General features: G+C 41.5%; 1 protein-coding gene across 5 annotated transcripts in view; it reads left to right on the top strand.

The window, feature by feature from the left end:
* The first annotated feature begins 4,833 nt into the window (after nucleotides 1-4,833).
* ppp1r12a (protein phosphatase 1, regulatory subunit 12A) overlaps nucleotides 4,834-26,912 on the top strand; it is a 42,467-nt gene continuing 20,388 nt past the window's right edge. For 3 of the 5 annotated variants that reach the window (XM_026362371.1, XM_026362369.1, XM_026362368.1), the window contains exons 1-3: nucleotides 4,835-5,173; nucleotides 22,962-23,092; nucleotides 25,513-25,631. In XM_026362371.1, the coding sequence (XP_026218156.1) occupies nucleotides 4,937-5,173; nucleotides 22,962-23,092; nucleotides 25,513-25,631 (487 nt within the window). In that variant the 5' untranslated portion in view covers nucleotides 4,835-4,936. Of the gene's footprint in view, nucleotides 5,174-22,961; nucleotides 23,093-25,512; nucleotides 25,632-26,912 lie in introns of all 5 variants that reach the window. The other 2 variants (XM_026362370.1, XM_026362367.1) reach the window with 1 other exon arrangement.

The raw sequence follows: 26,912 nt of genomic DNA, 5'->3' as shown, positions 1-26,912 counted from the left end.
TCCACTCTTTGTTTCTCTGCCAACTGGTTTCTGTTTCTCCACTTCATTTCCTGACACATGATTGGCCTTGGACAGTCTGATTTCTGCCCCCGTATACTTGAAGCAGCTGGTGACATTGGATGGGTAAGTGACATTCCACACATACTTGAAAAGCAGTCCAATGAAGACGGGTTCCCCAGTGATGGACAGGGGTTTGGAGCCCGGTCCAGTCCTCAGTGTCACCTTTGGTTATGAAGCTTTATGGATGAACCCTTCTAGGAAGAATATTTTTGTGTTTCATTGGAACAAGGCTTCACGCTGTCTGCTGACCTGGTAACTCTCACCTGATACCACAGGCCAGAACGAGCAATCAGTCCAGCAGCGACAGGTTGAGCCGGCACTGTTGGACCGTTTCTTGGCATCACTTTTTAAGCGTCCTCTGATAACATCAAAGCATGAGTATTTCTATCTGCTCGATAGCGCTGCTGTCTGGACCTGCAAGTTGGGTAAAGGAGATGAGTGTGTCAGTGTTGCAGGCGCCAACAACAGGCATTGGGTGACATGGGAGCAGCATGTCTGGCTTCTCTCAGATGGGACTGAGTTGTCCACACTTCACCAGTCACCCCTCTGTGAGTGCTGCTTGTCTGGCTGATCTGTACCGACATGCTGGTGGACATGACTGGATCCTATTCCTGTGGGGGCAATAAAAATGAGGTATTTTCCCAGCCTGATCTAAGTGGTGTGGGGATTACAGGGCTTATGTCAGTACCAGTCTAAACCTATACCGTTCATAACTGTTCTGATCATTTTGTCATTTCTTTATGAAAAGCAAAATGCAAAGTTTTAGAATTCTTGATTATGCAGGATCATCCTAAAATAACTAACTAACTAATAACTAAACTGAAGGTGTATTTTCATCACTTTCCAAAATAAAAGTTATAAAGACCTTCACAATCCAAAAAAGCTCAAAAACACAAAGAGTTGCACAGGAAGAGTCGGTCACTCTCACTATGTTGGTATGTTTGCAGAATACCGGAGACTAAACCTGACAGCGCTGGAGTTTGCTGCTCTCGTGTGACAGGTGACTTGTGTTTTGTCTGTGTTTGAAAGTTCTGACATGGGAAAGGAAACGTCACCCTGGAGGTGACTTTGCAAAGATCAACATCTCCTCCTACTCCTCTGCTCGCCCATCACCCCACCCTTCTATCATCTTAGTGTCGTACAGGCTGATTCTGCTGCTCACATCATGTAGGAACCTCCAGGAACATTAGAAGCTCCTATGCTTTAACATACAGCGCCATGACTGCTACCATAACTTTATTTACTACTATATTAAAACCCCCCATCTTAGAAACACATATATTTACACATATACACACTCTCATAAACAACTCTCCTTCCCCTTCCCAGCTGTATTTTCACAACAGTTGACTTGCAAACCTCATCTGGTTTCACAAACCGCACCAGGGAACAGTCCCTTTGGGAACATTCATTTAAAGCAGTGAACACGAGCTTCCTCTCAGGAACTCGTCATACTGTAGGTGCTGAAGGCTCTGACACACCACTGAGAACACGCCTACGATGACATGACTGTAGGTCTGTCATTTGCTTCAGATCAGCTCACTCATGCACATCTCAGCGGTTGAAGACAAACAGTGAGAGTGCACCAGTGTAATTTTGTGGTACTGATACACTTGAGTCAGACACTTTTATCCTCTCAAGAAACAGGAACAACAGCAAACAGTCATCACAGATCAAAGTGAAGGGTAATGAAAGACAGAGGGCAGTCCAGAAGTCTCATGACACACATACTTCATGACCACCATAATAGTCATAAACTGCCTGTCAGGGACGACACTGACAAATGATTTTTCTCTGGTGTTGTATAATTTATTTCCTGCTGAATTCTCTGTCATACCATCAATTATCACAAACACTGAAAACCTGTTAGTCCTCTGGCATCACGTGGTCTAGGTTGACATCACTAAGATAAATACAGCTGTTAAGAGGGTAAAGCAGGATCCATAAACAGGATGCTCCACTGTACATCCAAGATGTTTCTTACGTTGTAAAGTGGAGTGTGCAGACATACGGTAGGTTGAAGAGTTTCCATGCCCTCGGTGCAACAAGTGGCCCCACGTACATGACTCTGCTGGTGACACTGTAGATACTACACAAACGGTTCAATTTGTGTTTGTGGACATGAGCTACATACAATACCACAAAAGACTTATTAGAATTTATTTACAATTTGACTTCTTTTGGTCGTTAAATGCAAGTATTACATGTCAGACAAGTGACTTTTAAGTCACTTAGAACAAGAGCATGTGTCAAATGATTAAATGGAAAAAATATCAACAAACACAACTGATCAAAACATTTAATTCATATTTTCACTGTTTCACTTTTGCATGTGAGATAAATTGACGCTTTTTGCATCTTAAAGCCTCTTTGCTGCTTTGTCAGAGTGCAGGCTATTGTTCTACATATTGGACTTGTATGCACACACACATCATATTGTCCTTGAAGAGCACAAACCCTGCAACAGTTTTTCTTGTGTTGGGTCACTGAGCCCTCTTTTGAAAAGACTTTCAGATAAATACAGTTTTAACACAGTCTAAAACTCACTTGTGTAGCACATAGGCATACACACTCTCTTACACACACTATATTTTCATTACAGTCGAAGCTGGATGTGGCCCACATGGCTCGCGTTGTGCTCTCAATTACATCCCTGCCTAACAGCAGCTTACACATCATTTTCCCTCCTGCTCCCCTGATATCAGCGCACTGAAGCCTCTGGCCAACAGCTTCCTGACACTGACGCTGTTGGTGTTCCACTATCCTCATGACTCAGTCGAACCACAATAATTTCCCATGACATTTCTGTAACATTTAGGATCAGTACCAGTATTCTGGCTCAGGCTCGTGGCCACGTGCTGCAGCCTGAGTCTCATTTGCTGCATTTGCAGACAATAAATTATTAAAATTTGTCCACATTCAGTGTCAGTGACATGAAGAATGGTTGTGAAATGAGAAAATAGGGGTAGCGTGAGTTTACATAATGGCTCACGGTCACACTTGTGTAAATGTTTCGGATCACGATTCAGCATGAACAGCTTGTTATCCAGGATGTCAGCTTCATGTTTGGTAGGTGGGTGGTATCTAATCAAGCACTCGCAGTGTTTACTTTTTAAGAAATGTCTTCAAACACAAAGGTAACGTCATTAACATCTGGGGTGACACTTTTGTTTTTTTAAAAATAAGACCTGAATGCTTTGTACCCACAACTTGCATATGAGGATAGTGCATCTCCTGCTGCGTTCACGTGGCTGTGTGCCAACAACAACACATGGCAGTGCCAAAATAAGACAACATTTTATGCCTGGGCACCTTGTTTTCACTCCAGGTTGAGCTGGACCACCCCGGTGCTCGAGTCCACTACGCATTCCTAGCACTTCAAGTGTTACCCATCAAATCATTACAGTTACTTTGTGGTAAGAAAGTTTTCATTTGCTGTCAGCCAGCAGAGTGTTTTTAGTGAATGGAAACTGTACAAGATAGTTGGCGCAGTCATTTCATCTGATGCATTCATGAACACACGTAAGGGGAAATACATCTGATATGAACGTTTGTTTAGTTAGCGTGACATTTCCTCAAATGAACGGAAAAAAACAAGCCACTTAAATAAAATAACAATACGCCTCCAAAAAAGCGGTTATAACACAACCAGGAAGTTAAAGTTATATCAACACTAACAACAATACAATCTGAAACACGATTTCCATAAAGAGAACTACATCTTTGTGGTTTGTCAGGATTTATATGTCTGTTAGTATATTTTGTTGCAGGAATTGCTCATGTAGAATGAATATGTTATAATTCAATCCATTATATATAGGGGTCTCGAGGCACAGACAGATAAAAGGCTCCCCACCCCTCAGATACAGGACCCACATCCCAAATGAAATCCCTTTTGGGTTGGTTTTGGTCTTTTTGGCATTGTTTTGCATCTTCTTTAGTTTATTTTTACACATTTGTGGTTATTTTGTGCCTGTTTTTGATTGTTGAGTGCCTCTTGTTGGTCATTTCCCTATAGTTTATGATCATTTTGTGTGTCCTTTTGGTCATTTTCCATTTTTTGTGCTTTCTTTTTCAATTGTTTGTATTCATATTCACATATTTGCCAGACATAACTGGTTTACATCAACAAAGTAACAGTTAATATACAAATAAATACAGTATATTGTGATTTGCAACTCAGTGAATTGACTGGATGCTTTCACAACTCCAACACTGTATGTTGAAATCAATAAAGCAAACACACAAACTAAAGACAAACCAACATCTCAACACAGGGTCCAGCATCTCCTGATAAAACTAAACCATCTCCATGACAACTGAGCATCTCTAGTTGCTGTCAAACGCCACAGCGATGGCTAACAGAAGTAAAGTCAACCTTCTGTTGCGATTTGGTGCAACGTTTTCATGAATTGCTAAATATCCTGTGTTGCTGTGGTGAACTGCCCTCTGATATTTGTTTTGCATGTACTGACACGGTGATAATGAACATGGTTGAACTGAGAGTGACTTCCGTGCACCCGGTGGTAGTTTAAACACTCCAAGCAGAGTAGAAATTGCACAAATACTTGCTTCTGTATGTAACAGTGCCTCTCTCTTTGGAGAATCTTAGGAGCTAGCTGAGTGTTATGTAATGTTTTCAAGTACTCTTGTCTTATTTGGTGTACACAGTGAGGGATTACCCTCCTCACAATCTGCTGATGGTGACGTTATACTGCAGCTCCTGGGCTCCAGATCTCGCGAGACTATGATAACGCTCCAGACGGGCTCCCTCTCCCCAGCCCTCCCTTCCCACGCCCCAGCGCGCTGTGGGATAGTGCCACTATAAAGTATATCCTCTCTCGGAGAAAGATAAGAAGCCCGAGACAGGAGGGGGATGAAGATGGCGGACGCCAAGCAGAAGAGGAATGAGCAGTTAAAGCGATGGCTGGGCTCGGAAACGGACCAGGAGCCTCCTATTCTGAAAAAGAAGAAGACGAAGGTGAAGTTCGATGATGGCGCCGTGTTTCTGGCCGCCTGCTCCAGCGGCGATACCGAGGAGGTGCTCCGAATGCTTGACCGGGGCGCTGACATCAACTACGCCAACGTAGACGGGCTCACCGCCCTCCACCAGGTTGGTTTAGCTCGCTGTAGTTGTTAGCATCAGTCGTGCCAGCACCATTAGACAGTAACATCAGTTTGCTACTAGCAACTGCTCGTCCTGGAACACCTGTCAAATGGAAGCCATTCTCATCCCGTTGTTTACCTACCTAGCACACCCGTCCTCTTCGACGCAGAGAATGAATGCATTAGCTTGTCTTTGTGCCTGAATATGGACTAATCTGATCCAACACTAGTGGTACAGCTACAGCGTACAGAGAGCAAAACACAGTAAAGGAGAGAAAGAGCTCAAAGCTTCGCTTTCAGGTTTTACCTCTGTAAACTAACGTTAGCTTGAGTCTATATGCCCTATCCGTGGGTGCAGTCTAATTGCTGTACTGCTGAGTTTTAGATTGTAACGCTGGGTCGTTTTATGTTGTTTCTTTACGTTCAAGCCGAACTGCTGGTACCGATTCTTCATGGCTGAGTGAGGCTGTTGCTAAAGCTCGTTTCTTATGCTATGATCGAGTCATGTTGGGAGCTTATCGTGAATGTTGTCATTGATTAAGACGCTGTCCAGGCAAAATGAACCCCCCAGCCTCGGCTTTAACATGGCTAGCAGTACAAGTGGTGTTGTTGATAAACCGTCCACCGTGACCGTGGCTACTCTCTGGAGAGGAAGCAGAAGCTAGCTAGCGTCAGTTTACAACGTCATTCGTTTACAGGCTAATATTATTCTCTCAGGCCTGAATCAGCTCTTTATCACATTCACATAATATTTCTATTTGTCACAGTAGTGTTTGGTACATTGGCTGAAACGAGACACTGGCTAACTGTGACTTTATTAGTGCAGTATTTGTCACGCTGATTGTACTGTATGCAAACCCTACGTTAGCAGGCTAAGCTAGTTGTCGTTAGCTGTTTTGAATGTTTGGTTAGCCCAGGTTAATTCATTCGTTAGCTTGCTTCAGAAACGACGTCAGCGGACCCAATCTGCTCTCCAGCTTTGACGTTTTGTGGCCTTTGTGTTTTTAGTTTTAACCTAAAACACATGTGAGCAAAATACTTTGCTGTTTGATTGGAATGTCAGCAGGGCTAAGCTAACAATTTGCCCGCTAACGTTAACCACTGTAGCTACGTTTGCTAGCCTGTGTACTTCCACAGCCAAATAACGAAAATGGCTGTCGTTAGTCAGTAACGTCAGGTGTTACCCTGTGTTTGAAACCAACCATGCGAATCTGTCTCATTTAGCAGTTTCATAAACAGCCGTCAAGGGAAGGAGACATTGTGGGAGTGCTTGGTATAGGAGCAGATATGGGTTTATGGCCATGTAAATGCTTGCAGAGAGGCAAGCATGGATATGAACGAGTGGGATTCAGGGATACAAACTGTATATGCAGATTTTTGTTAAAAGAAAATAACATGCAACTGCAATAAGGGCATCAGACAGTGTAGTTTATGGATTCATATGCATCAGATGTTACCTCATTTTACTATTCATTGATAAACAAGCAATACATGAAAGACAAATCAATATGATTCTTTTTCAGACGATAAGTTTGTTAGTGTATCCACTGATATTTGTTTCAAATGTAATAAGATTATAGCATGACTTTATCTCATCTGTCAGCTGCTGTGTGAGTAACAGACTTTCCAAGTTTTTAGCATTTAAATTGTTTGTTTGGTAGTAGCATTGACCATTCTTACAATTGTCCCTGACTAGATTTGTACTCAGGACACTAGTTATCTCTATGCACCTTTGAACCTTGAACAAGAGGCTACCAACGTACTTTATACTATAGAAATCCAAATAGGTTTAGTTATTACAGAGGGAAGAAAGAACAGTTTCACTCATCACATCAGTTTTCCTATTTGTTTGGCTACTATGTGCTTGAATGATCTGGTGATTGCCAAAACAATTCTTACATTAAGTGTTTAATACTAGCATAGATCTTGAGTGATGTCACCTCATTACTCATTCCCACATGTCTACGTCTTAATAAGCCTGTTCACCAACTTATTACACAGTATGTTTGTTGTCCAGGACTTTGTTGCACCTATTAAAAGTTTTAAAAGCACATTTTCTGAGGTAGGTTCACTTTATCTCTAAATGATTAATTGATTTTGTTTTGTCTGTATGTAGATTAATGATGCTGTTAAATCAACCATTCTTTGTGCTCAGAGTATGCTATAATTAAATCTGGAATTAGCATGGCCCCCTGTGCAAACGCATTGGGTGGAAACGTTGCCTTTTTTTGGACTCATGTCCAGGGATGAGCTAGAGTGAGGAAAGAATTTGCACTGCCGCTCTCCAGACTTAACCATCTCTGGAGACGAGAAGCTGCTGTGACTGTTCGAGTGTGTGTGTGTGTGTGTTTTAGGCCAGCATGTGATCCCTGGGTTTTGGGGTCTTATAAAGGAGTTGAAGATGGCTAATCCCAGAATTGCAGCAAGGTCAAGCTGATGCCAGTTTTTACTAGATGAAATGAGGAGGAGGTGGACAGTTGGGGCCAGCTGAAGTCTTTGTCATGCATTAGATACTAAACTTCAAAGCATAACATGGCATAATTTTGCGACACTAACAAGTTGGAACCACCTACATGACAGGTCATTTTATCAGTTTGGTTTTTTTGCAATACCATTGACTTTGTTGTGAAGTGTGGCTCACTCCTCTCTGGGGGCAGCAATATCACTCCTATCTCTGGTGACCGGTGCACGGTTATAAATATCACCACCACTACACGTTCTCCTAACTGGGTTTCAGGAGATGATACTAAGTTTGGATATGACTCAGTGTCTGTAGCTCTGCTTTGTAGTGTAGCTTTGGCACAATTTAACATTTAGGGAAGAGGTTGTGTCTCCATATGAATCACAGACATTCTATCACTTAATAATGAGTTGTTGTTGTTGTTGTTGTTGTTGAAGGACCTGTAAACATGCTCTCTTGTGGGGTTTTCTTTGTGATGTGATTAATGATGAAGACCATTACCATTCCTTGTGCACTTGGACATTGTCAGGAATCTGATTTTGGAGAATTCAACAAACCAACATACATTCAACAACCCTCAAGTGAAAAGTGTGAATGCACAGCTTTTGTATCAAAGTCACATGTACATTTTTTGATGTGATTGACTGAGACAGATTTGTTCACCCAAACATAGACTACAGGGATTCAGGTGGATGGTAGAGAGGACGTACAAATGACTGGGGGCTCTAGTAGACAAGTGGAGACTCCAGATCCCGTCGGCTAAACTCGTCTCAGAGGGTGGCATTCCTAGTCCTGTCGTCCTAGCCTGTGCATTCCACACATGGCAGTCGCTGGAAACCATGGCAAAGAGAGAGCAGAGGAGACATTCCTCAGCTGTCACCTAAACCCCTCCCCTCTAGGCACTCTCTCTATGGCTTGCCTGTCCCTATACGATGCCAAGGCCCAGCTGACTGTTGCCCACTGAGCTCCATCTAGGCATTTGGTGTGGAGGTAAATGGGGCTTGTCACTTCACAAAAAGAATCCACAGTGACCTGCACCTGAACCTTTTCTTTAGCATCAATGGTCTTTGCTGTACAGCTCAGCATAACATGTTGTGTATTACAATGCCGCTGCTCTGTTGACATTACACACCCTCATTATGGCCCTGAGGTCTATGAACATTATCTTGCTCTGTCTCCATGACAATGACTCAGGGAAGGTTGCTAGTCACTTGTGTTGGTGGATTTGCATGTACAGAGTGGGAGTTGCATAACGGACTGAACACAGAGAGAAGGAGAGAGAGTAGACAGAGTCTTTGGCCGGCACAGCAGTTTGAAATGAGAGTCAACTTCATGAATCTTGTAATGGAACAATTACATGTGGTGGAAGATGGTGAGGTGGCTGTGTTTCTTTTAATCCAGACCAGCATTTGTCATATTAACACATTACATAATTGCTGTGGATCTCTCTACAACCCCAACCCTGAGATACTTGGTTGTGCCTGTGGCTCACAGTTTGTCAGTGAGAGGAGATAAAAATGCCTTTGATATGTCCCTGTCCTCCCGATAAAGGTATCATGAAAACCTCTTACACACCCAAGCCACCTTTCTCTCTTTGGTAGAAATGTTGACAGGACCTCTGCCTACCTCAGACAAAAATGTGCATTATATTTCATTGTCTCACTTTTTTTCCTGCTAGTCTGCTCATCAGTGATACAGGTTAGTGACTTCACAGTCCACAAATTTATCAGAGTATGAGCTCGATGATCTGCCTGCATAATAACTCCCATATCTGATGACTGTTAGATAAAGGCTACCTAGGATTACATATTTCAGGAGTGAGATGCAATGTACAAGGCTGTTTTCAGTTTTCTAGCGTTTGGGTGTACAGCATGTGGCCTAAAAGCTTTAGGAAAATTAGTTCAAGTAACAAAGCTCTTCTGTCTGTAGGTTAAATTAGGAAGTCTAATCATAATTTGTACCTTACTGTAAAGCTGCTGTCTTTTGGTGTGCATTATTATCAAAATCAACCATAGTTCTTTTGAATGTTGGTAATACCTTTTGCTTTCATTTAGCTTTAGGAGGGAGATACTTTCAGTAAAAGGAAATATTTCTGATTGCATATTTGTTGAAGAGATAAGCATGAATCAGTAGTTTCTATCAATTTATTGCTGAACACAGAAATCCAGATAAATGATCTTTGAAGTACAGCCTTTTCAGTATCTAGTATCAGTCCAGTATTTAGACTGTAACAAGATCTTGAGCAGTTGATGTCTACCGAATTTGGAAGGCGTCTGCTTTCACATCACTTTTCTCAAAAAAGGTTTGCACAGCGCTTCTAGGCCCTTTGTTATGTTTTAAGTCATACAGTAGCAGCTAGCTAGTCATGCATTTCTAACATATTGCAGAATACATTAAGATGCAACTTAATAATTCATAGACTAGAATCCAGACAGTCTATTTTATTGTTCTTTGTCTAACCCAGACGGTCACCTGAATATAATTCTTCAATGGGATTAGCCATTGTCATGTTTTGGTGTCTCGGAATGGCTAATATTTATACCTAGTTGCGTCTTGACTAATGAGTTATGATTGCATATTTATGCCAGTGACGCATGTTTGTTGATGTTGCAAAACCTGGTCTACAAGCAGCAGTCTACACTGAGTCATATAATTTGGTTTTGTTCAGTGCATACAAGAGACTAATCATAATTTAATTAGACTGTATTATGTAGGCTCTTGATCTTGACCATTAAGTTTGATGAATGATCATTTTCTCAGGCAGCATCACAGTCTTGAGGAGGATACAGGAGAGGAAATATTATTACATCATTAAATAATTATGTGAAACAAAACAGGTCTTGTAAAAGTAAACCACAACCTGTGAATTGAGTTCAGACTGGTAGAAACAACATTAGGAAAACGACACAGAAAGCATGTCTGGTGAAGTATAGATTATAGACATAGTCATATCAAACTGACACAACTGCAGGAATAATAGTCAATAACAAGGCTGTACCTATCAGCTGTCGTCACTTTTAAGGTGCAGCCCTTTGGTTTCTGAAACAGAGATGACCCTACACTCTGTACTGTGTGGTAGTCAGACAAACTGTGCATATTGTAATCAGCCAAAGGGTGTTTACACTGATTTACGTTAATGGAAATCTGTGTTGTTTAGTTTAATAGATTACAACTTCCAACTTGCAAATGTACTAGAAAGTCATTGAGTTCATGTCTGAAATACAACGAATGAGAATGTTACTGCTCTCAGGCACTGATACCAACCAACCATCAGACAAAACTTGCTGTAATAAATATACATGATGTCATTCTGAGGTCGGAGAGCCCCAGGAGGCTTTGTTTTCAGATGATTGTACTAAGCGCTTTTTGCTGCTTTAGTAATGTTCAGCCATTTCATGTTTACAAAGAACAGAGCTGCATTTTATTAGGTCTCTGTTTAACAAATCCCAAACTTTACACAGTGATGTTCAGACATTTTGGCATTAAGACACATTTTCAGCGTACGAGGGAGTGGGAGCCGTCATAGTTGGGGATGAATGTAAACACTGTGACGCATCAACTCGGTTCATGCAAATCAACTTTTTTATGTAATGGATTAAATCAGTTACATCAATATGTTGTTTCAGCCCTAATCAGTAGACAGTTGCAGTTTTATGAAGTAATGTCTTAAATTATATTTGTGCCATTTCCACATGATGCAGTCAATTTAACCTCTTGCATATAAGTATAGGTCATCCAATGCAATGCTGAATTCCAGTCTGTACTCATTCCCTGTAGCACTGCTGTAACGTCAACATGCTCAATGACTGAGCGTTAATTTTAGAATTGGAGCCCCAGAACATGTATATTTTACCTGGGTATAATTGGCAGGTCTCGCCTTGTCAAGCTGGCCTCTCTCACTGCTTCATTCAACCTCTCTACCAACCCCATAATCAACAGCAGGAAGTTCTTGTGGTGTTTGCGCGCCAATGCTTCGCAACATGCCAGGTCATCTCCTGATTGTGACACGTCAATGTTGTTTCCTTGTGCACTGTACCAAGATATCATGTGTGATTTTTGAAAACAGACATGAGTAGTCTGGAAAAAGAAGCATCAAACTATAGTTCACTATGAAGTTCATGCTCACATCAAATTCAAATGTGAAAAAAAGAATTTGTGTAAAATGACTTTTACAAAAAATGACACTTAAATGAATATGTTCAAAACGTTTTCCAGTCTTCCCCTAAAGGTAAAAAAGGTGCATGGTTCAGTCGATTCCTGCTTGGGTGGATTCTTTGCATCCCAACTCTATTTGTGATGCTGCTGTGATAACACAACAGGAATAAAATGCCGGAGGCATCCCCACCAGAGCATCTGGAATGGTAGGGGTTTCAGAGTGTTTCAGATGAGCGTTGCTGCAAGTTGGAACTGGTTCACCTGGGGTCGAGTTTTCTTAGACCTGCTGCCACATACATACGTGAGCTGTGCTGACTAGGGTGCAAGGCAAAGAACACAGACTTGACCTTGCCCTAAAGCATATTTTATGTGGGACATGGGTGGGCTCAGGTTTTTGAATATTAGACTTTGCTTGTGCTCTTGTATATCAAATTGATCAAATGTGAAGTTTATTATTATTTGAATCTCTTCTGCTGCATGTGTTTTGATGGTGTGTGCTGTGCTGTGCGTGTGTGCTGTGCGTGTGTGCTGTGCGTGTGTGCTGTGCGTGTGTGCTGTGCGTGTGTGCTGTGCGTGTGTGTCTGAGTGTGTGTGTCTGTGCGTGTGTGTGTGTGTGTGTCAACTGATGGGAGTTCATCACCATGTGTTGGGTCCTTGCACTGTCCGCTTCTCTTTAAACAGCTGGAGAGGTTGAAATAAAAAAGATGTAACATTCAAGAATAATTACCGGTTGAGGCTCTTGTGTAGGATGAACTGGCAAACCATCCTACCTCATACCCGAAAAGATGAATGCCCACCACTTGCTTTTTTTCTCTGCCCCCACTCTTCTAACCCATGCATATTATTGAGCTGCTGTGAAACGTTTGTGTGATGACTTCAGCTTGTTGTTTTCCCACCCTGTGGCACACAGTGTCTGTCTTCTGATTAACATGGGTCTTCTTGAAGAAATCCTGCTGTTGTTTGCTTGGCGGCAGTCACATACCTCATGCTGAGTGTTTTTTATGAGCTGTTTTTTGAACTGAAAACACCTGGTCCCAGAGACTGAATTCCTTATTGTCTTACAGAGCAGCGAGTACAATTAAGGCAGAGAGCGCATGTCCATTTGTTGTCTGTAGAAGGGTGAGGTTACATTCTTTCCATTTATTCTCAAAATGGCAGCATCTTCAGCTTATGAAATGAGGGATAGAGTTGAACACAGTGATTCGCTCATTACACACTAGTTATGTAGATTTTTGTGGTATTGTTGAGTATAGAGGTACAAAATAACGTTTTCATTTAGGAACAGTGTTGCTTCCACCTTTTACACAACCTTTATTGTATCTGTAAATGCAGTGATCTTGTTTTACACATGATTGACATTGATCTTTGTTATTGCTGATCCATGAGTGGTCATGAGATTGAATGAACCTGCCACCATTACTGTTGTGAGTAGGTGCATGTCAGTGAGACTCTTCCTGCATATAAATAGCAGTGTCTGTAAATGGGTCTAACAGTCTGCCTACTTTGAGCTTACTTGTGTTTCTATTAGTAAGGCGGTTTCGTACACATTTTAAATAATTATAAGTGTTTCAAAATTGTGTTGCAATTCATGACACTCATGGTAAAACAGATTTTGTGGCATATGATGGGAGGCCACAGCATATTTTTCACCTGTCTCATACTTTTTTTGGGCAACAAATGGCTAATATGCCCATTTTAGATAAGAATCCTTTACCATTCTCGGAAATTAAAGAAGCAACATCAACTGATTCTGTTCAACATATACTCATGTACTAATGCTTTTGTTCACCAAAAATCATGCAAATTTAATTACGAGTGACTGCAAAATAGGAAACAATGAAATTACGCCAGCATGCTGTCCTCAGACTAAATTATACACACATGTTTTATAGAGCATAAAAGTCAGGTCACTGACTCCAATCAAGCTGATAGGTTAATAGACAATGTTAAATGAATAATTAACGAACCAAGACCACTCAAGCTGCTTCAAGTTGTTAGAGTGCAAACCAAATGAAAACCAAAAATTGTGCAGCAGTTTTGTTCAGTGATAAACTGATGACTGATTAGCAACAGTTTCCCAACGCTGTCAGTTTAATCCATGTCAACATATGCTTATTGTTTATCATTACTAAAAATATGACGTTTTAAGCAGCTGATACTGATTATAGATCAGTAAGGTGGGTAACCATCGATAAGGACTAAATATTTTCATACGTACATCTTTGTGTCCTGTTCATGTTGTTTGAAGTGCAGTACAAACGGATACCTGTGTGCTGTGCTTGTTCAGGCTTAGAACTTGGGGGAGCGGTGGGTTTTATTGCTCGTCTTTCCCTAATTAGGTGGTGTGTGTGGTAGGAGGATCAGGGTGTTGGAGATTTCAGACCAGAGAGGAACAGGAAGTGGCTGTTTATTTTTCTCATTTCCTCTTTGAGGCTCTGCTAGTGAGCCTGCTTTGTCCACTCCCTCTGCTTTTATCACTAACACTATCCTAACATAGGCACATGTATACGCTTACAGCAGTCACTGCTTTGCTTAATGATTAACCTAAAACCAGGTCAATTTCTTTTGTATATTACATATTGAAATAAATTTGTCTATGTTACATCATGAATTAATTTTGTTTTTAGGTAATTCTATTTCCAAATGCATTTTTTCTGTCCAGGTTTAGGGCTCTTGTTTCCATGTGAGGTGTGGTTTTAGCTTGTGTCATGGTTGAATTAGTAACGCGTTCTGGTGCTATCATGCTATGTGATGCTCCATATTCGTGCTGGTGATGGGTATAAATTGTTAGATTGCATGAGGGGCAGGTTTTGGCATCCACATTATCCTTTTAACCTCATGGGTTTGGAGCTTGTTGGCGTGAGCAGTGACACAGTGCCAGCACACTGGGGGAACAGTGGAGGGGGTTTACTCTGGACCGTGCTCAATGCCTCTTTAGTAGACTGACTGTCAGTGACTGCTGACTGAGCTATCTACTGTCCTCTGGATAGTAGCCTCCACATAGGGCTTCTGTTATATGGAAATATCAACAGAGGTTGCATTCTGCCATCTCTCCATGTCCTTCTGACCTCTCTGCCTGTTCCATGGTGCCCCCTTTCGCCTTTGCACCCCTCACATGGAAACAAACTTGGCTCTCAAGTGAAGCTATTGTTTTGGCTGCTGTGCAAAAGCCCAAGTGAAACATACAGTTACAATCTCGCCGGCATTTTCTCCCCCCTCTTCCTCAATCTTGGTCTTCTTTTTCCATGGGAATCCCAGGGCCATATATGGTCCTCCTCAGTAGCAGCAGCAGCAGCCTGAGCACTGAAGGCAAAGTGTGTGTGTGTATGTATGTGTGTGTATTCTGGTTACAGCTCCCAACAGGGCTCATCTAGTGGAGGGACCCAGCTGGTCGCCCTGCAGCGCTCTAACCTCCCCCTCACACCCTCTGGCCTCCTGAACTCTGCCAATAGCACAGGAGCTCTTAGCTCTTTGTCTCAGGCGTAAACACAGACACACACATACAATTGTACTCCATCATACAGAGTGAACAAATAAACTTTTACCTTCCCTCTCTTTTGCATGTTTGATTTATGGTATTTCCAACTTCATTTTTAATTTTCACCTCTACCTTTGTGTCTAACACTAACACACACACACACTAACACACACACACTTGCAGATGCAGGCACATAACGCTCTCATACTTGCATGCAGGCAGTAAGAAGGAATTCCTTTTGTGGAAGTGGCTGCGCGCCTCTGAGCTAATGACGTAGCCCACGAGGAGTGGCCAGAGCGCTGATGCCTGAAGCCCCAAAGCTAGGAGTATTACTTATCTGGGAATTTCTCCACTGGTATGCTAGTCTAGGGCCTGGCTGCTTACTGGCTAGGTGGTTGCAACAAGAGACGTTGTTCTACTGGAAGGGCAGGGAGCGAGGTAGCAGAGCAGCTTCTTCTGTTCTAAGGTACAGAAGAAGCTGCTTTGCTTTCTGTTGTGCTGCATTATATGGAAGAATATTGATATTTTCCTGTTGGGGTGTAATACAAATCCTGTGTGTGGATGCCCTGAGCACCAATCCTTTCAGTTTCTCTGTAGATAATAGATAGAAGTTCAGACTGAACTGACTGATACTAGATACTGTCATCCATCGTCAATCTCACCACCAAAATACAACAGCTTCAATCCTCACATTACACAGATACACAAATGAGCCATCGTGAGTTTAATACATTTCCGTAGAGAGAAGGTGACTGTTATCACTTCTCTCATATCATGTCTCAGTGTCTTGCGGTTGTGTAGGTGCTATGATCCCAGCCAAACTCCTGATTACAATCCAAGTGAGAATGGCTCAGTCCTTATTCAGTTTAAACAGCTGTTCCAGAGCTAAACAGCCCACACACCCCCAACACTGTAATAATCTGTTGCTTTGTCTGTGTTGTCGTTTTACATTCGTGCCTATAGAATAATCTCTGGAGAGTTTTATAGGATCTGTCTTGTCTGTAGAAAGTTCACTGTCCCTAAACTGTTTATCCAGAGGAACATTTTTATGAAAAGACACGTCGCTGTTGAGTTGAGAATGACATTGTTCAATTCTTCGAACACCACAAACCAAATTCCATTCATCGCCATTGGCAAATAAAAGCTAAACCTAAAGTATGTGCAAGGATAGGGGAAAGAGTAAAACATTTTTTATGTCTTATGAATTTGTTGTGGATGAGATTATATGGATAAAAGTGTATAGTGTATAAATAATGCAAAAGGCAGAACTTGTGTACATTTATTTTACATGATCATCTGCAAGATTGGTTATTGAGGACTTACTGTACAAGTGTGTTCACTGGTTGTTGTAACTATAAAACACTCAGCAGAGACTCTGTGTTTGAGACATTATCATTGACAGAATGCTTTCATGTATCTGACGGTGATAAGAAACCTGACAGCATATTTCAACATAAGCAGCATAACGGTAGAATACAGTTTAAGACATTTGCTTATTCTGATACAAGCCTCATTTGGAGCTGACGGGTTTGTGTGCTGCTTTTGATAGCGTTGATGCACTGTATGTTTATCAATACAAGCCCTTTATTACAGACCAGAGAGGATATTTATGTCTTTTAACATCCGTTTCATCTGTGAAACCAGCTGATAGTTTTCATAATGTCCCCTAGCACCCAGGTGCACACTCATGTGTGTCTCTGTGGGCATCCACTTTTGACACTGTCACTGAATGTGGAATAGCTAATAGCACAGTGGACCACTGTAGTTCACTGCCTGTGCTGCTGAGTTCTCAGCCACCCTGAGCAGTAAAAAAAAATGCAGGAACCACGACTACAGGTTTCTCTGGGGGGGTTGCTTGAGTTGGCCATCTGAGGGTGCTACTAAAGGAAGTTAAGGAGGGAAGGTGTCTTCAAGTATCTCCTTGATGTGGAGTGCTGCTAAATTAAGGATCAAGCTCTCTGCACAATGGCCCACTAGATAATGCACCTACACTTTATATACACACAGGAGCTGTATCTTTTGAACTGTTTAGTCTGGGGGTATCAGTCTGAGGTGAAGCGCTTAGGTGAAAATTCAAAAAATGTAGTTGTATTGCACATTCACTGAGTCACTTTAGTTCCTGTTAACACACAATGAACCTTGTGCCCTCTCTTGCTGTTGTGGGTTTTTTGTAAATTGAAAGCACAGACAGAAACTGCCAACATTATGGTTTTAAAGCATGGTGCAGTGTCCAGTGAACAAAAATAGTTGTAACGATGTCATGAATTCTCAGTCTGTTCATGTTAAGTCAGTTCTGTAGGTGTGATGTTGCTAGCCCACAGAAGAAGGAAGTAACTATGTGGTACATACCCTGAACAAATTAGTTACTGCTTGGTGTTTCGTGTTTCTTCATGTTCTTCTGTGTATTTGACAACATCATGGTAAGACAAACTTACTATAATAAGTAATAGCTCTTACATTTCCTGCCTTTTTTGCCATAAGCCCATGTGAATCACTCCAAACACAGATGCCTGCAAGACATTAAAAAAATTAATTTGGGCCTTTTAACAGCACTTTTTTGTGCTGTTATGTCACTGTGGTTTGCTTTTTGTGCTCCCTTCAGGGAATATGCAAGCAACCCCTGTGTGCTTTAAAATGAAGTCCTTTCTCTGTTTATTTATGTTTCTTACAAAAGCCTAACAAGGCCTGAACCCACGTTTCTCCTTTTGGCTTTGTTGTCATGGCAACAGACCAGTCTCCTTGCTTAGATGCACGTTGAGCTTTCTCCAACTTAAGATAGTTGCCTTTTATGTATATTTTGGTGTCACATTTAAAAACAGACTCTCAGAAGCATGCATGAATTCATATGTATGCACACAACTATATAAATGGAAAACTTGATTAGACTGGTGCATATGTTTCTCACCTCCATATTCTTCCTTCTGACTTCAGGAGGTTTATTTAAATTAACCTCTTGTTAGTGCCTATAATCAGGTTCAAGTGATGTGTGCATGGTCCTGCTTTACTGCTTTACTTAGGGTTTGCTGGCGAAGTGCAGTTCTCTATTTTGACAGCTTGTTATAAAAGTCAGTTTGAAGACTGACAAGATATTTGCATATATCTAGAATTTATAACTATTTATCTAGCAAGGATAATGTGCTAACAGTATGTAAACCTGCAGTTGTTTGTGTGTGTGTGTCCTGTTTCCTCCTGCTCGTCTATATTACCGTTGGCTGACTGAAGTGATGTCTCTTTCCTGCACTTGCATGAAGTGCCACTTGAGGCCATTTCTTTCTTGACAAATAGCGGTCCACCTTTCAGTGAGGTATGTGTAATGTTTGTTTATTGTGTTCCCATCGGAGGACACCAGCTCATAAACACAGTCGACTTATTTTGTGATTTTAGACATAATGTTTTGAAAATAAGACTAAGAGTGATTTTTGTCCCAACATACAGAAGTAAATCTGCTCTGCTAGAGCATTACAGTAGCTCATTCTGTTCTGTGCCTTTGTACAGTATTTATTGACCTGATATTATGTCTGCTCTCTTGAGCACAGCAAATTGGGACATCTCTAACTGGTGTAAGATCTTTAACATTTTCTCACCATTAGAAAAATGGTGGAATTTTTCCTGCGCCAGTCAGTAAAAACTTCTAATACGTTCTTTCAGTGGATTATGGATTTTCATCAGATTGGACCAGTGACTTGTATTGACCACAATTCAGAGTTTTCAACTTCAATTAATTTCTAATCAGAGCTCAGTGATTTCCTTTGCTGCTTTTCATGCTGGACTGCCAGGCACATACCACACAGCCTAATGGATAAAAACGAGCTGTTTTCAGAAAATGGCCTCGCAGTGTACATTAAACTCTATCGAGCAATCAAATGGAGCATCCTGTGTCCATCGATTAGGTTAGTGCTTGATTGTATTTTAGCTGTTACATCAGCTTCCCAGAAACCTCACTTTCCATTAGAGAGCACCTTTTATCTAAAAGGGCAGCGAGTACGCATCCACATGATCTGGCAAACTGACAAGATACATCAAGTGATGTCTAACGTTCTTTAGCCACATGGTGCTTAGCCAGTCAGTATTTCGCTGTCTCTCGCTGGACCAGATGTGAATCCTGCAATACAATTTCATCATCGTAAAGCATAATACTTTCATTTTCAGAAGCCGGCATTTTACATACATTTGGTCACAGTGGTACGGTGTTGACTTTAGAAGCCATTTAAGGGGTAGCTGTGAAAATCACATCTTTTAGGTTTGTTTAATTTGATACCTATGTGGTGCCATCCACCTGTCTTCAAGCTTAACAAGGCGTCCTCTCTTTCACCCTCTCAGTCACACTGGCCAAACAGGTTTAAATGGCAACGTGTTGGCTTGAGAGTGAGAGAGTGAGTCACTGCATGTTTGAATGTTTAACTGCACAGCACAGGCACTATATGCCACTTAGGGGCTGATTGTGATGTGTGAGGCAGGATTAAGACCACCTGATATAACATCAATTGATAGTCAAATCACCCTCCTCTGCGTTGACTCATTCACTCAGCCTGCTGTTACATATCAAATATTTAGTCTTTGTAGATTTATATAAACCACAGAGACAAATGTTGCAAACATCTATACCTCCCTTTACATTAATTCCTGCTCTTCTCCATATGTTCTTGTCTGTTGGTCGAGGAGCCCTTCCAGTCACCAGTAAATACAAAACACTGCAGGTGTTTAGGTACTGCCAGGCGTTAGAAATAAAAGGCAATGCCATTGTACTTTCTCCTGACTCTTTCTTTCTCCTGTCCCTATGGCCAATACACTGTTTAGACTGTTTCAGCCATTAAGGGATTACCTTTGAGTTCCTATAGCTGCTGGGAGGAGTCAGTGGAGGAAGGCTGGTGACGTACATGGAGGCAGGTCACAGCCAGCACTGTGTTCGCCTTAAGGGGCTTGTTTCCATTCTTGGCAAATGAGGAGACTTTGAAGAGATAAGAGTGTGGGGAATGACCAAGGGAGGGGGATTTATATGAGGTCATGGAGGACAGGTTTCAGATGAGCAGCAGTCAGAAATAAAAAGGCAAAATGTCTGTGAAGTGCACCTTTTCTTAACCAGCACACACACATACTGTTTGTTCTGTGACTGGATGTACAGTACTGTGTGTACTGTGTAAGAATAAGAGAAAAATAATTATTAGAAGTATTTCTAATTTCCTAGCCATGCCCAAAACCCAGTGCTTTTCGGTTTATATGAAACAAAGAAATGTAGACATATAAACTCAACTGTGGCTCAGGAGATTTAGCGGATTGTCCAACATTTTTTCTAAAAAAATAACATGAACAGTAAATTGAAGTTAGAGTTTCCAAAAACTGAGTTTTTGAAATGTGTTTCTTTGTAATGCAAATTAAAAATGTGCAGAAACTTTTTCATGTTCTGCTGGTTGAGGAAGACAAATGAACTGTAGGTGTATTATGAAGATGGAACTGGATAGGACACTGACGGACCACTGGTACCTATTGTCAGCAGCATTGTGACACATGCATGCAATCAAAGAGAAAAAATTTGTAGAGCTTGTGATTACCAATGAATGTGGCAGCCTGACTGATTCTGTTTAGTCTTGACTGTCCCAACTCTTAATTTTAAATCTTTGAACCACAGGTCTGCCTTTGACAGCATTACCAAGTTGTGTGCTTGGATAGAAACCACATGTTGCCATGTGTAGCCACAACATTGGCAGGATGATGGCATCCAACTAACGAACCCACAAGGGTGACATTTCGCTAGTGATGAGCGATGTATGACTGCAGCATTATTAGAGTCTTACTTTTCTGTCCTGTAACAAAGTCAGAGGAACTCGGTCTGTTTAAAAAGTCCATCTGCACCTGAAGATACTCTGTCCGAGTGCCTGAGCTCCCACACACAACCAGACCACGTCATACACAAACAAACACACACACACACACACACACACACATAGTCAGATAAGCTGAGTGAGGTCTTTGCAGCCGCTCTTCATCTCTGGCCATGTACGGCTTGTAAACGGCCCAAATTTGGACAAGGATTCCAGCCAGATAGTCGTGTGCCCTGAACGTAAGGCCGCCGTGTGCTCATGTGTTTCTGTTTCCCTTGTCAACGCTTTTGTTGTCATAGTAACCCAAGGAGAGAGTTAGACGGTCCCGGCTTAGCATTCAACAGTGGGGTTAGGCGTCACGTGCAAAGTTTGGTTTTAATATTGCTAAGTGCTAATTGTTGTAGATTTCTAGTGTTTATCTCTAAGTGATCATTTGCTGCAGTGAGTGGATGTGTGGTAGTAATTGCTGAGCTTTTGTGTAGGATGTTGCACAGCTGCAGATGCACAGACAAAGAGAGATTTGCTGTTTTTTTCCACTTGAGGACTTTGTTTCTACCCAGCGCTTTGCAGATCACCTTGTTATGTGTCTTTGATGTGAGGAAAGGCCTTAACCTCGGGGCCTGCGTGTCCTGAATGAAAAATGCACTTCAGGCTCTTCACACTGCTTTTCCACATCCTTGTTGTTTTGATATTGATCAGAATTGTGACCTCTTTGACAGCGTGTTCCTTCCCAAACATGTGGCCAAGTGTAGCTGATATTGCCAAGTCAGAATATGAATATTATACTTTTTTAATAGCATACAAAAATATCCATCTAGCAAGATCCCATAAAACATTTACTTGATTATGCTCCCAGAAATATAGGCCTGTTGCTTTGTTACTTGTGATATCCATGTTTTTCTGCTGTATGGTGCTTGTTCATAGAATCACATTACCAAAAACAGATGCATAGTCGCCTTCATTAGATCAGACACTGTAGCTAAAATAAGGGGCGATTTTGTGATTACATGGTTTGTGTCTTAGACACCTAGTCCAACAGAATCCCTCCAAAGATGGACGTTTTAAATAGCTTTTTAAGGTGCATTGAAACAATTCATACACAGTTTAATTAATAGGTTAAAGAGACATTGCTTTCAGTATACAATAAAATGGTTGCTGGATAAAGAATAGACTTGGCAGGTCTCATAACAGTGTTAACATACATAGAGCCTAGGCTGTGTAGGTGGGGAAATTAAAATGCTATCGTACAACAATGTACATTTCCCACACACACATTTAAGATTGACTAACAAACAGTACCAAACCCAAAGTATGCCCACTCTAATGCAAATTCTACTTCTTATTGTAGATGGCATCACAACATCTCCCACTTCATGAGTCAGGATCTTAAATTAGATCTCTCCCACCTGCAGCTACTGTTTATTTTTGTGGGTGTCACTTTGAACCGTGTCATCAGTCATGGTTTGGTTTTCTGCACTGGATATTAGAATGAAGGCAATCAGGGTTTGTAGTTCTACTTAAACCAGGTATACAGCATGTCTGTACAGCAAGTAGCTGCTTATAAGCAGAGCACCTCAATGTCTCCATCCGCAGTACTACTGTATGTGGTATTTCAAGCACCACTGCTATGTTCAGGCATTTTGGGAATGCTAAGGCTGCCAAAATCCCCCAACAATTCTAGATACATGTGACAATTCAACAGACATAATGCAGTGCTATTTCCACGCATGTAACTATAGCACAGGCCATCCAATTGGCATAAACTGTCATGCATGTGTGCAAGTACACTCATGCACTAACTCGTAAAGATGCATGGACACACATAGCTGCTTGTGCTCTTAGCTATTTATAGTGACCTTACTCTCTCTCTTTTTCCTCTCAGGCATGCATAGATGACAACGTTGACATGGTGACTTTCCTGGTGGAGCATGGAGCCAGCATCAACCAGCCAGACAATGAGGGCTGGATCCCCCTCCACGCTGCAGCCTCCTGCGGCTATCAAGACATAGCAGAGTAAGTATTAAAGAGGCCTGTTGTCAGACAAGTTTATTTAGTCTTTAAGAAGCAGTTGTATCTGTTTCATCAAGTTTGATGTCAGCCCCACATCCTGTTTTGTGTCCGCAGCTGACCGTGCCTGTTCTAAGAAACATTTTTGTAACTGCAGCACTTCTCCATTAAACCATTAAGCCACAAGTTTATGTTGAAGTATCTCAGCAGTAGGATCTGTAAGGTGGTAGTATAAAGATCCAGCTGTTACTGTACACTTTAATTTGAATGTCAAACACAAAGTTATAACATGGCTGGGCTTCCGCTAAGATCTGTACTGTCTCTCATCACCCCCCTCACTAGTGACCTTAGTCTTCCTATTGTAGTTGACAAGATTGATTCCCTAATTGAAAGTTGCATTCTCAGTAGTACGCACACAGTCAGACTCTTTCTCTCTTTCTCTCAAACACACACACACACACACACACACACACACACACACACACACACACACACACACACACACACACACACACACACACAAATTGTTAGTTAGTTGTGTAATCAAATATGAAGACATCAGGGTCAGCAACTACATCTGGACTCGAGCTCCAAAGTTCCTCTGTCTGCCTTTTTTTCTGTCATTTTCAGGTAAGAAGACTCTTCATAGCTCACAGGACAACACTGATGTTATCAGAGGATATTTAAACAGGCTAAACTCGGCTGAAGGAGCTCAGTTGTGCTTATTGTTCAGCATATTGGGAGTGTGCTCTGACCTGCTTTGCTTCTGTGTTACATTACAGGAACCTGGCTACAGTTTTATCCCCACTATTGATGTTTCCCAAAAACAAGCTGCAAAAGAAGACAGAAAAAATGCTTATGTTCAAATTAGTTGCCCAACATGTATTTCTGTGTGGTATAAGTTGTAATTAGTTGAGCCCTATTGAACAGTGCATGGACTATAATATAAATGTCTACACGATTGTTGGAAGTAATTTTCACTACTTGGACAGCTGCAGTTTCTGTGTAGTAGTGCTAGACTAGTATTACAGGAAACGTGTAGTTTACTGTTGCTATGTAATGAATGAAAAGGTCATGGGCTGTCCTGATATGGGTGACTAATGGAGACATCATGTCAGGAACTGCAAAGCAGGACTGTATCTCTAAGCCTGTGATGTCACCACAGCTAATGGTAGGGTTGGTTAAGAAGCCAGCAGTGGTATTTGGCCCGCAAAGCCATTAAACTTGGTAAAGCTGATCCAAAATTGGCAGAATATAAAGTCCACCGAGACAATATAAAACTTTGAGACGTAACTGCAGCCAGTCTGTTGCCATTTGGGGGTAAGTCATAAGCACTGAGTGTGTTTCAAGTGGTGTTTTAGCCTAATGAGAAGGGCCTGAGTCTCACCACTGCTTTAATTGGAAACAGCTGAAGTCAAGCTGTTGAATGACAAAGATTTGCAGGGTTAAATCACTAAGTAACCATGGATACAGTGTTAAATGCCTCTTTTCATTGTCTGATTTTTGTATATAGGGTTTATGGTTTAGTCTAACCTTTCATCCTATTAAACGACGAGCATCGAGGGTCATGCAAAGGAACACCGATCAGAGTCATGATTCATTCACTTTACACCAAATAATTCTCTTCACATAACAATGCTTTTGTTAAACCCCTAATCTGAAAAATGCTGAGAAGTTCTATCCTCATCGTAACATATCAAAATCACAATGATCTGCATTGTATAAAGGTCACCACCAATATCAGTAGTATGCTAAGCATTGTTTTATTTATAGAACACCCTCAAATGCCAGTTTTATTAGATGACATATTAAGTAACTTTTTGTACTCCAGACTTAGTCATTAGGGGAAGATTTGAGTGATTTATGTGGTTTTGTGTTTGTATTAGTGCTCATAAGTCAGCTGGGTGAGTGTATTGCCCATTATTAGCTTATGAAAGATATATTTACACAGGCACATGTTCATAAAGCAACAAGAATCTGCAGTACAGAAGAATTTAGTGTCAAATCTCTGAGTGTCAAACACACCTGTACAGATTTATGACACTCCTCATCCAGGCTCTTTTTTTAGTAGATGCTAATTGTAATATAGTGTCAACCAATGATGGTACACATCCAAAAGCTACTTCACACAGCTCTTGTTCATCAACTGTTTTCTTGGCAGTTAAAGAAAGTGAAAATGTGTTTTCAGAAACGTTGTGCTGGAGCACCCTGGCAGCTGAATGGTTACAGCGTACGCCACATAACCACAACTTCCCAGGCCTGGCTTGAGGTCCGGCTGGGGACCTTTGCTTCATACACTATCTCTTCTCCCTTGTTTCCTGTCTACCTTTTCACTAGTCTGTCTACCGGTGAACACATGCCTCAAAATCCAATCTAGCTGCTAGTGGCCTAATTGTTTCTTGTATTTCTCATGTTTTCTGTTTCAGGTATCTTATTAGCCAGGGTGCCAATGTAGGAGTTGTGAACAGTGAGGGTGAGACACCGCTGGACATTGCTGAAGAGGAAGCAATGGAGGAGCTACTGCAGAATGAGATCAACCGGCAAGGTACAGTACTGCAAACATCATGAACTGTGACCTCCTGTCTACTCTGGACTACTGGGTCATTACCACAGCGCCTCACCACTTAGGAATGTCTTTTAAAAATGTTCTGCCGTGACTGTAGCCATTGATAATACGGTATAGTCAATATAGTCTGGAACAGATTATGTAACGTGAAACAAAGAGATGCAGTGGAGACAGATGCATACTGGGAATTTCGGTTGATACTAATATTTGGGAAAATTTCAACTGAATACGTGCACACTGAATATTTAAGGTAATAGCATAGCTATTAGGGGCCCCCTGTGTTTCACGCTTGTTGGAGTATGTTTCAAAATAGGATCTGAATCCTTAAGTGTCAGTCACCTAATGTTTTTCACTTCATTGCTTGAAGAAAACTTACATAATATAGAAAAATGATCCAGCTGTTTATGAACGCTCATGTGATTATTCAAAACTGAAAAGTCAAGTTTTTCTATTTTTGGCCAAGGCATTCTTGAGATGATGAAAGGCCCTCCCCTGTGGTGAGAGGCCACGCACAGACGTGTTTACTGGCCCCAGGCCAGAGGGGTGCTCCTCGGCTCATGTTCACTACGGCTTGCCCTTCTCTGGAGCACATTCACATGTTCATGTTTGTATGCAGTGACAAATGCCACAATAATAGTTTACTGCAGGGTGTGAAATGCAACTGGTTCACATGTAGCTATAAAAGCCATGCTGCACACATGCATATGCAGATACCAGCAGATTTATTAGAAACATATATGATGATCTTGTCAGCAGGGTCAGAAGCTGCAGACAGAGGAGCCTCCATGTGATGTCTTACATTGATTTTTGAAATGCATTTTACAGTGTTGAGAACTGGTGTTTGCAATCGTGGAGAAATGGCTGTCTATGAGCTGTCAGACTCTTGACATTGTCAGTTAACTCAAAGTGTTTGAAAGCACATGGCTTCCAATGATAATTACACACATTAGAGTGCTGTGCTTTTTGCCTTCTGTGCTTTTTAACCATGTTATATAACTAGACCTGCACCCACCCAAACCCCAAGCATTTTAGCCACTAGCAGATGTCTGCTCTGATTTGCTGATTCCTGATAGATGTGCTGCCTGGTTCAGAGCATCTGACTGCTGCATCAGCTCAGATCCACCATTGATGGAAGTCGGTGGCTGCTGATCGCGGCCCCCTTCACTGTTTTCAATGTGATGTCAGCGGCAGTGTAGCAGAAAGAGGACCAGAGGGCGGCTCACTTGGGATTTCGGGCAGCTCTGTACCGCTGCAGTCAGA

Source organism: Anabas testudineus, chromosome 23 (genome assembly GCF_900324465.2).
Source record: "Anabas testudineus chromosome 23, fAnaTes1.2, whole genome shotgun sequence".
NCBI lineage: Eukaryota > Metazoa > Chordata > Actinopteri > Anabantiformes > Anabantidae > Anabas > Anabas testudineus.
This window is presented reverse-complemented; position numbering and strand designations above follow the sequence as displayed.